The sequence below is a fragment of the Neoarius graeffei genome, chromosome 15 (genome assembly GCF_027579695.1).
Source record: "Neoarius graeffei isolate fNeoGra1 chromosome 15, fNeoGra1.pri, whole genome shotgun sequence".
NCBI classification, from domain to species: Eukaryota; Metazoa; Chordata; class Actinopteri; order Siluriformes; family Ariidae; genus Neoarius; species Neoarius graeffei.
The window spans coordinates 41124285-41135906 of record NC_083583.1 but is presented as its reverse complement, the minus strand read 5'-3'; the positions used below and the strand labels follow the sequence as shown (position 1 = coordinate 41135906).

The 11622-nt window shown below is 44.5% G+C and overlaps 1 protein-coding gene across 1 annotated transcript in view; it reads right to left on the bottom strand.

Moving 5' to 3' along the window:
* Positions 1 to 3940: 3940 nt before the first annotated feature.
* Positions 3941 to 11622, bottom strand: part of si:dkey-121a11.3 (uncharacterized protein KIAA1614) — a 34334-nt gene continuing 26652 nt past the window's right edge. Inside the window, exons 9-10 of the mRNA XM_060941330.1 lie at positions 7442 to 7614; positions 3941 to 4137 (exon numbers count right to left, since the gene is read on the bottom strand). Coding sequence (XP_060797313.1) covers positions 3944 to 4137; positions 7442 to 7614 — 367 coding nt within the window. The 3' untranslated portion in view covers positions 3941 to 3943. The remainder of the gene's footprint in view (positions 4138 to 7441; positions 7615 to 11622) is intronic.

Below are 11622 nucleotides of genomic sequence, written 5' to 3'. Positions count from 1 at the left end.
GCCTCTGCTTCCTCAATGGAAAACGTGAGGGTGGGATTGAGAAGATCCTCGAAGTATTCCTTCCACCGCCCAACAATATCCCCAGTCGAGGTCAACAGCTCCCCACCCGCATTGTAAACAGTGTTGGCAGAGTACTGCTTCCCCCTCCTGAGGCGCCGGACGGTTTGCCAGAATTTCCTCGAGGCCGACCGATAGTCCTCCTCCATGGCCTCACCGAACTCCTCCCAGTTCCGAGTTTTTGCCTCCGCAACTGCCAGAGCTGTGGCATGCCTGGCCTGCTGATACCCGTCAGCTGCCTCAGGAGTCCCGGAGGCCAACATGGCCCGATAGGACTCCTTCTTCAGCTTGACGGCATCCCTTACTTCCGGTGTTCACCACCGGGTTTGGGGATTGCCGCCCCAACAGGCACCGGAGACCTTGCGGCCACAGCTCCGAACAGCCGCATCGACAATGGAGGCAGAGAACATGGTCCACTCAGACTCAATGTCCCCCGCCTCCCTTGGAAGCTGGGAGAAGCTCTCCCGGAGGTGGGAGTTAAAGACCTTCCTGACAGAGTGCTCGGCCAGACGTTCCCAGCAGACCCTCACCATACATTTGGGCCTGCCAGGTCTGTCCGGCTTCCTCCTCCACCAGCGGATCCAACACACCACCAGGTGGTGATTAATTGACAGCTCAGCCCCTCTCTTCACCCGTGTGTCCAAGACATAGGGCCAGAGATCAGATGAAATGACAACAAAGTCGATCATCGACCTCCGACCTAAGGTGTCCTGGTGCCACGTGCACTTATGGACACCCTATGCTCGAACATGGTGTTCATTATGGACAAACCATGACTAGCACAGAAGTCCAATAACAAAGCACCACTCGGGTTCAGATCGGGGAGGCCGTTCCTCCCAATCACGCCCCTCCAGGTGTCACTGTCATCGCCCACATGAGCGTTAAAGTTCCCCAGTAGAACAATGGAGTCCCCAATCTGAGCACCTCTCAGTACCTCTCCCAGGGACTCCAAGAAGGCTGGATACTCTATACTGCTATTCGGTCCGTAGGCACAAACAACAGCAAGAGCCCTCTCCCCAACCCAAAGGCGCAGAGAGGCAACCCTCTCGTTCACTGGGGTAAACTCCAACACATGGCGGCTGAGTTGGGGAGCTATAAGCAAGCCCACACCAGCCCGCCGCCGCTCACCGTGGGCGACTCCAGAGAAGTGGAGAGTCCAGCCCCTCTCAAGGAGCTGGGTTCCGGAGCCCAAGCTGTACGTGGAGGTGAGCCCGACTATCTCTAGCCGGTACCTCTCAACCTCTCGCACAAGCTCAGGCTCTTTCCCCCCCCCCAGCGAAGTGCCATTCCATGTCCCAACAGCTAGCCGCTGTGTTTGGGGATCAGGTCGTTGAGGCCTCTTCCTTCGACTGCCGCCCAATCCACACTGCACCGGCCCCCTACGGCTACCTCTGTGGGTTGTGAACCCACAGAAGGTCAGGCCCACGTCACCACTTTGGGCTGAGCCCGGCCGGGCCCCGTGGGCAAAGGCCTGGCCACCAGGCGCTCGCATACGAGCCCCAACCCTGGGCCTGGCTCCAGGGTGGGGCCCCGGCTGCGCCATACCGGGCGATGTCACGGTCCTTGATTTTTTTCATTTCCATAAGGGGGTTTGGTGAACTGCTCTTTGTCTGGCCTGTCACCTAGGACCTGTCTGCCTTGGGAAATCCTAACAGGGGTGTAATGCCCCTGACAACATAGCTCCTAGGATCATTCAAGCACACGAACCCCTCCACCACAATAAGGTGGCAGTTCTAGTCCTAGAACTGCCACCTTACCCCTCCTAGAACCTCTCTACTTCATGCAAAATTAAATTGAACAGTGTATGGCCCAATAAAGCAAAAAAAAAAGACTTCCCAGAGTAGTCTTGTGCATTTGACTGAATTGGATTAATCTACGCTGAAATATTTTCAGACTACATTTAGCTGCTTTCATTACTGTCTGCCTCACTGTTAATGCCCATGGCCCAAACTAGTTTTTTTTTCCTACCACCTACAGCAGCAACTAGCGAACATATTAGACGATTAGTCTATGCAACCCTTAATTTAGTGAATTCATTCTAGCCTCCGCTGTTTTACCAATTCCTGGTTGATGGGTCCAAGGGAAAGAAGCATGCTACTATCATGAGTGAAATCCTGTAGACTGAAAGAATATAGACCAAGAATTTGAGAAAATGACTTTTTAGCTATGGAGTATGAAGCTGTGAGCATCAAGAAAAACAGGGTTGGGGGCGTCATGGCTCAGGTGGATAAGGTGCCATACCATAAATCCAGGGACCCGGGTTCGATTCCGGCCCGAGGTCATTTCCTGATCTCATTTCCTGTCTCTACACTGTCCTATCTAATAATAATAAAGGTGAAAAAAAGTCCAAAAAAAATCTTTAAAAGAAAAACAGGGTTTTTTTTTCTTTTTTTTTTTGCTCAAACAGTTGAAGTCAGGAAAGACAACCCATCACCCTGTAGTGTCTCATTGCACAAGACGCATTAGGTTTAATGTTACTTTTCAAACTGTTCAGGGCTTTATGAAACATTTTAGAGCAGCGGTGTAGATCTAGAATAAGTCTTGTCAATTAAGAGAGAGGTCTTGTTTAGTTTACAGTTTTACTGAATAACAGAGAATGAGGAATCTGATTCCTTCAGATGTCCTTTGCATCTAGTCAGGGATTTGTGATTTAAACTGCATGGCTGAAATAAGAATTCTCTTGTGTAAAAAGTTCATTTAAAATTCCTGGTTCCCAATTTAATTCTCAAGGGCACTCAGTGAACCTATATATTCAGCTCCAGCACCCAACACACCCGAGGAACTGCAGACTTTGATGTGTTGAGTGCTTGAATTAAATTCCTTGCCACTAACAGCAATGTGGCATGTTAGACTGACAATATTAAAGGTCCTAAATTGTTCAGTTGTGCTACTTGAGAACCCAATCAATTCTATTTTCTGTGTTTTTATGCATGCTAGCTTCACAGTATGTAGTTCATGTCAGCCTCACTTTACTGCATGCCCCTTTCTCATGCAAGTGACCATTCAGTGTGTGTGATATGTCAAATGTTTTCAGATACAATCCCATAAGAAAAAAAAAAACAATCTTAAAGTCTTAAATGGAAAAATGAAAAATGAAGACATTTAATGACTTGCTGATGCACTGTAAATATAGTATTCTAGTAATTTAAAAAAAGGTCAAATTTGTGATGCTGAACTTGACCAATACTGAGCCACTGAGATCAGGTCACTTTTGTCTGATACCTTCTTGATTTTACTTTTACCCGATACTTCCTTAAACCAAAAATGGTTTCTGTGCTATATGTTTTCTTATCTTTAAGGTAATATTTAATTTTATTTAATACTTCATTTTGTGCTGTTTAGCTATTTATGTTTAGTTACTCCAAATACAACCCCTTGGTGTAACAGTAGTCAGCTAGCTTTATTGAATACCTTACTTTGTTTTGAATTGGTGCAGCCATGTCATAAATATTGAGACTGGTGTACAGACCTGATTTGGTAAATTTTGGTCAAATGGTTTGTCCTTGAGGATAAGATTGGGAACTCCTGAATTATGTTGAAGAATCTACAAAAATCCAAAGTCTGTGTTGTAGAAAGATGTGAAATCCACTGAGAAAAAAAAATTACAGTCCTAGAGACATATGCAGTAATATTGGAGGCAGAAGTTTAGTGCACTTCCTCAAAGTGCCGTCAAAAAAAGAGGAACATGACCTTATCTGTGTTTTAGTACTGCTGAAAAACCCCTTCCTTTGTCATTTCTCATAAGAACACAAGCCACAGCCTGGCCATGGAATTCAATCAAGCATGACGTCTACTGATAAATGAGTTGGAGCATAGGTGTTTATGATCACGCCCAGCAGATCAGTACCTACACCACATCCTGGCTTCTGTAACTTCCTCTGTGATGTTAATGGTGAGGTGGTCGGTGCCGCAGCACACGGATGGACACTGTACCATTCTGGACCATCAACTGAGTGACCAAGTCCAAACTCAGCCCTGCTACCTTCTCCCCATTCACCTCCAGGATCTCATCACCCACTCCCAGCAGTCCAGCATACAGCTTCTGAGTACAGCTGTCCCCCATGTCCTCCACATACACACCTACAGTGACACACACACACATTACATCTCAAGACTTTGACACACAAGGTATGGTATTTACTATGGAAAAGTATACAAAAGTGTGCATAGTACAACTTAATCCTAATAAAGCCCTAGGAGGAGTGCTGAACGGATGGCCCCACGTAGATAGCTCAAAAGAGTTGATGCATTGGGGCCAGAGGGAAAGCACACAGCACTGAAAGTGTACAGCCAGAGAGATGGCTCTTAAAATCTGAGGGGATGGGGCCAAGGGGATGGTTCCAGAAAGATGTCAGTGTGGGGGTCGAGAGTGTTCCAGAGTGTTGAAGAAGTGGTGCCAAGGGGGTAGTGCTAGAGAGGTGAAGGGGTGGGGCCAGCTGGATAGTTCCAGAGCACTGAGGGGGTGGGACCAAGGGGATAATGCAAGGGAGTTGAAGGGCGGGGCCAGAGGGGTAGCTCTAGAGAGTGCGCGCGGGGGGCGCTAAAACAAAAAAGTCTACACTTCGCAGTTACATTCTGCCAAAACTTCTCATGTGTAAAGTGAGTGTGCTGTTGGTGAACAATTAAACATGTCTTAGCACACATTAAATTGATCATCATTGGTGTGCAATTTCAGGGAAAAGTTTGGGGAGGTACATTACAATTCTTCTAGCTGTGTTAGTGGAAAATAACATGATCATAATGATCAGACAAATAAGAACTATTGCTGAAGTGTATCAGGGTTTTTTCTAGAAAAATTTAGTATGAGGGCGCTCACCATGGCGAGGGAGCGAAGCGACCGGGGGGGACGGTGCCGGTTGTCCCCCCCTCTCCGCCGTGCAAAGCCTTTGAAAAATTGAGGCTACAATGGGACATTCTGAGGCTATCTGAGAGGGAAATTGTAACAAATTGTCTGTCAACATTGAAAAAGAAAGAAGTAATCTTCTTCTGCCCCGGACAGTCTTTGGCTTTCTTCCGCTTCGTGCCGCGGGATGACATCTTTAAATGCCCAAGTGTCAACAAAAACAACTCGCGAACTACTTCTGTCAAAAGCTCCCGCGCCGGTGGGTGAAAGGTCATTGAGTCTCGCTCTACAAGTCAGCTGACCTTGTATGTAACCCATGTCAAATCTCGCGAGAGCAGCCGCGACAAGTAAACAAACATGGCGCCTCAGTCTGGAAAACGCCAATTCGGATCGTTTTTGCACCGTCTGGCGGTGTATCTACTATGATTGGAATAATTTTGGAGTAATTATAAAGTATTTGATGATCAGACACATTGTCACGTGGTGTTGCTGGGATGTTTTCACGGAGAAAAGATCGTTTTGAGAGATTGCATGTTGTGCAGTAGCATACAAGTGCATGGCCTAAGTGTGACTTGGGGTTCAATCGGCATTTCGGTAAGAGGGCGCACGCCGAGAGTAAGAGGGCGCAGCGCCCCTGTTCCCCGGTTTAGACGAAAGCCTGTGTATACAAAGAGTTTCAGCCCTAACAGAAAGATTAACATCACGCAAGCAAAAATTATTCAAAGTACACATTTGGTAACAGTGCATCCATTATGTACAATAAAAAAATGTCTAGTACATTATTGAGACTAGTAAAACAAAGCGATGTTTACAGTGGTGCTTGAAAGTTTGTGAACCCTTTATAATTTTCTATCTTTCTGCATAAATATGACCTAAAACATCATTAGATTTTCACACAAGTCTTAAAAGTAGATAAAGAGAACCCAGTTAAACAAACAAGACAAAAATATTATACTTGGTCATTTAGTTATTAAGGAAAATGATCCAATATTACATATCTGTGAGTGGCAAAAGTATGTGAACCTCTAGGAGTAGCAGTTAATTTGAAGGTGAAATTAGTGTCAGGTGTTTTCAATCAGTGGGATGACAATCAGGTGTGAGTGGGCACCCTGTTTTATTTAAAGAACAGGGAGCTATCAAAGTCTGATCTTCACAACACATGTTTGTGGAAGTGTATCATGGCATGAACAAAGGAGATTTCTGAGGACCTCAGAAAAAGTGTTGTTGATGCTCATCAGGCTGGAAAAGGCTAAAAAACCATCTCTAAAGAGTTTGGACTCCACCAATCCACAGTCAGACAGATTGTGTACAAATGGAGGAAATTCAAGACCATTGTTACCCTCCCCAGGAGTGGTCAACCAACAAAGATCACTCCAAGAGCAAGGCGTGTAATAGTCGGCGAGGTCACAAAGGACCCCAGGGTAACTTCTAAGCAACCAAAGGCATCTCTCACATTTGGCTAATGTTAATGTTCATGAGTCCATCATCAGGAGAACACTGAACAACAATGGTGTGCATGGCAGGGTTGCAAGGAGAAAGCCACTGCTCTCCAAAAAGAACATTGCTGCTCGTCTGCAGTTTGTTAAAGATCACATGGACAAGCCAGAAGGCTATTGGAAAAATGTTTTGTGGACGGATGAGATCAAAATAGAACTTTTTGGTTTAAATGAGAAGCATTATGTTTGGAGAAAGGAAAACACTGCATTCCAGCATAAGAACCTTATCCCATCTGTGAAACATGGTGGTGGTAGTATCATGGTTTGGGCCTGTTTTGCTGCATCTGGGCCAGGACGGCTTGCCATCATTGATGGAACAATGAAATCTGAATTATACCAGCGAATTCTAAAGGAAAATGTCAGGACGTCTGTCCATGAACTGAATCTTAAGAGAAGGTGGGTCATGCAGCAAGACAACGACCCTAAGCACACAAGTCATTCTACCAAAGAATGGTTAAAGAAGAATAAAGTTAATGTTTTGGAATGGCCAAGTCAAAGTCCTGACCTTAATCCAGTCGAAATGTTGTGGAAGGACCTGAAGCGAGCAGTTCATGTGAGGAAACCCACCAACATCCCAGAGTTGAAGCTGTTCTGTACGGACTAATGGGCTAAAATTCCTCCAAGCTGGTGTGCAGGACTGATCAACAGTTACCGGAAACGTTTAGTTGCAGTTATTGCTGCACAAGGGGGTCACACCAGATACTGAAAGCAAAGGTTCACATACTTTTGCCACTCACAGATATGTAATATTGGATCATTTTCCTCAATAAATAAATGACCAAGTATAATATTTTTGTCTCATTTGTTTAACTGGGTTCTCTTTATTTACTTTTAGGACTTGTGTGAAAATCTGATGATGTTTTAGGTCATATTTATGCAGAAATAGAGAAAATTCTAAAGGGTTCACAAACTTTCAAGCACCACTGTATATTATATTTTCCTATGGATAGACTATTTAGGGCTGTGTGTTAGATTTTGGAGTGGCTTATTATCCAGAAGCCAGCATACGTCACCAAAGCCAGTGTTCGAGAGAACCAGTTGCTACCTGAGTCTGGTCTGCCTTTCCCACGGGAGATGAGGAAGCCAAAGTGTCTGTCTGGAGGCCGGTTCAGCTCTAACAGAAATGTCCCATCAGGAAACGCCTGAGCGACTCTACCCACTGAGCGCATCGCACTGGGGCTGCCCACGTCCTCTACGCTTAGTGCACGCTGTAGACCCCTACACACACACACACACACACACACACACACACACAATATAATACACAATACTACAGCATGAAAAATATGTGACCTACATACATACAAAGGTGTGCTCTAAATCACATTTTCACAGTGCCATATTTGACCAGCCTTTGTGTCTGTCGGGTTTTAAAAATAGAATGCATGCAGGAAGACGTTTACATCTCATCACAGAAATATAATATCAAGTTGGACTGGGATACTAAATACAGATCCTAAATCTGTATGAGCATAACCCACACCTCTTCAGATTTCTGTCTATTTATGTTTACCCTCCCCCTCTCTCTGTCTGTCCAACCATCTCCCCCTCAAGTCCAAGCTGTTTATAGCAGCCGCCTCTCTAAGCGACTCAAGGAGGTGATGTAACCTGCAGCCTGGCTCCTGTAACTCCTTACTAGAATTTCTGTTCTGTCCTCCTTAATTGCCACATACACACAACACATTTGCAGACTGTGTCAATACCACATACTGACTAGCAATCTAGAATATTAGTACATAAAACATACCTTCTTAAAATGATGTCAGGAAAATTATGCTAAATTCAGCGCTACCTGATGTTTGCTAATTTGTTAAAGGAATACTCGAGTGTTTTTCAGCCTAATAAAAAAAAAAACATGTACTTGAAACTTGCATATAATGGAAGTCTGAGGGCAGCTGTTCCATCAGTTTCCATACCATTTAAACAAAATTCATTTTTGTAAAACACTTTAATGAATTCTTGGTTATATTCATTTCAAAAGCTGTATAATCCATCCTTTCAGATATGGGACTACTTTTTAGAGGGAAGAATTTGTGAGTTAGCAATGTATTTTATGAAGCTAATTAGATATAAAATCTAGCAATAACATTAGTGTTAAAGTGATTTGCATTTTCTTTTCAAATCTGCCCTAATAGGATGACTCAAACAAGTGGAAACATTTCTTAGATGTGTCACGTTCATTATGTCTTCTTATTAAATAACTTTGGATACAGAACGAATCCAAAGAGCCATGAAAAAACACAATATACAAACACCTGTGAAACCACATACCAAACTACAACAGCTACTAGTTCACCCTAAGGACAAAATCGACCAACACAATAAATGCAATGTCATATATGAAATACCATGCCAGTCATGCAATAAAACCTACATTGGGGAGACAGGAAGGAGTTTTAGCATACGAAAAAAGGAACATAAAAAGGAATGTGAAAAAGAAACAGAACAGAGACAAACAAGAGCAATAAAAGATAAGGCCACGCAAGAGAACCTCAAATCAGCAATAACAGACCACTGCAGAAGGGAAAATCATATAATGGACTGGGACAATGCTCAAATCATACAACAAGAGAACAACAGATACCACCGTTGGATTAAGGAGTCAATAGAAATCAGAAAGCGTAGCCCAAGAACAATAAACAGGGATGAGGGGGCATACATGCTCTCCCACACCTGGACCGCCGTCCTGAGGGAGCAACACTGACAGCGGGAGGTGTGACCAACCTGTCAATGTTGACAGGGAGGGCACACCTCCGTAACATCAGCTGATTACAAAAGCACGTCACACACCAACATCCGGGTGACCCTCTGATGAAGACGGAAGTTACACCGTCGAAACATGTCAGGTAAAGGAAAAAACTTTTACATGTCTGTAACAAAAGAAAATTAATGATTGGAAAAATTTCTTACTGATTCAAAGTGGTGAGCAGACAGGCTATCTATAGTGTAAGCGGATTCCAATCTCAGTAACACAAACGCTTTGACTTGGTGAGAGTAACCTGGCAAAGACCACATCTGCACCACCAGTCTCCATCTGTTGCACCTTCTGCCTGCCTTGGCAGGTCACATTCCCTCCATCTTCTGTCCTCCTCCGTCTGTCCCAGCTCCTCATCATTATATTAACATTCATAGAGTTAATGCTAATCAAACAAATTGCTATTGCTTTCTGAATCAGCTTTTATTTTGCTCCAAGAAACACAGTATGCTAATTAATAAACAAGTGGCTAACATTGCTAGTTAAAAATACCTCAGGGTGAAAAACACTGGTGCATCCCTTTTCCTGACAGTTTGCTGTGCCATATAGCACAGCATGTACTAACCTCATTTCCAGAAAAGTTGGGATAGTCTCCAAAAATGCAATAAAAACAAAAATCTGTGATTTGTTAATTCATGTGAACTTTTATTTACCTGACAAAAGTACAAAGAAAATATTTCTCAGTAGTTTTAATGACCAATTTAATTGTATTTTGTAACTATGCTTACTTCATCCTCGGTTGGTTCAGCAACATGCGTCACCATTTTGTTTTTCTCTACTCACGGGATATGAGCTGATAGCCTAGTAGTACAGTAGCCAATCAGAGTGTGTGATTGCTCATATCCAGTGGATGTGTATAGATTAATACTGTATATTTATTGAGTTCTTAGAGTCATTATCCTTTTAACTGCTCGACTGGTTGAAATTTGGTCATTTTTTTAGGTCATTTTAGCACATTTATATATATATTTTAAAAAAAAAAGAGACCGTAGTCACAATTCCAGATAGTAGCAACTATCCTGCACATCACAGCTTCTACTTATATGACTATATGAGAGAGCAAGTTTGTTCAACTCACCACATGTGTGGAAAGTCTGGTTTGCTCTTGCTCCCTGTTGTTCCCAACGACCATCACTGATCACCACTGTTCCCAACGACCATCACTGATCACAACTGTTCCCAACGACCATCACTGATCACCACTGTTCCCAACGACCATCACTGATCACCACTGTTCCCAATGACCATCACTGATCACCACTGTTCCCAATGACCATCACTGATCACAACTGTTCCCAACGACCATCACTGATCACCACTGTTCCCAACGACCATCACTGATCACCACTGTTCCCAATGACCATCACTGATCACCACTGTTCCCAAAACCATCACTGATCACCACTGTTCCCAATGACCATCACTGATCACCACTGTTCCCAATGACCATCACTGATCACCACTGTTCCCAACAACCATCACTGATCACCATGGTTCTCAAAGACCAATCACTGGGCACTACTGTTCCCAATAATCACTCACATCTCTCTTCCTGGTGATATTTACTTGTAATTAAATATGAGATGTTCCATCTGGGGGGCGGCACGGTGGTGTAGTGGTTAGCGCTGTCGCCTCACAGCAAGAAGGTCCTGGGTTCGAACCCCGGGGCCGGCGAGGGCCTTTCTGTGCGGAGTTTGCATGTTCTCCCCGTGTCCGCGTGGGTTTCCTCCGGGTGCTCCGGTTTCCCCCACAGTCCAAAGACATGCAGGTTAGGTTAACTGGTGACTCTAAATTGACCGTAGGTGTGAATGTGAGTGTGAATGGTTGTCTGTGTCTATGTGTCAGCCCTGTGATGACCTGGCGACTTGTCCAGGGTGTACCCCGCCTTTCGCCCGTAGTCAGCTGGGATAGGCTCCAGCTTGCCTGCGACCCTGTAGAAGGATAAAGCGGCTAGAGATAATGAGATGGGATGAGATGTTCCATCTGGGGCGGCATAGTGGTGTAGTGGTTAGCGCTGTCGCCTCACAGCAAGAAGATCCGGGTTCGAGCCCCGTGGCCGACAAGGGCCTTTCTGTGTGGAGTTTGCATGTTCTCCCCCTGTCCGTGTGGGTTTCCTCCGGGTGCTCCGGTTTCCCCCACAGTCCAAAGACATGCAGGTTAGGTTAACTGGTGACTCTAAATTGACCGTGAGTGTGAATGGTTGTCTGTGTCTATGTGTCAGCCCTGTGATGACCTGGCGACTTGTCCAGGGTGTACCCCGCCTTTCGCCCGTAGTCAGCTGGGATAGGCTCCAGCTTGCCTGCGACCCTGTAGAACAGGATAAAGCGGCTAGAGATAATGAGATGAGATGTTCCATCTGTCGCTGTTTGTGTTTATTACCTGATTCTCCCTCTTTATTTTGTTGTCATCCTTGACAGGAATTATAGTATTTTGTAAATATGTGAATACTTATTTTGTAGTACCATGACCAA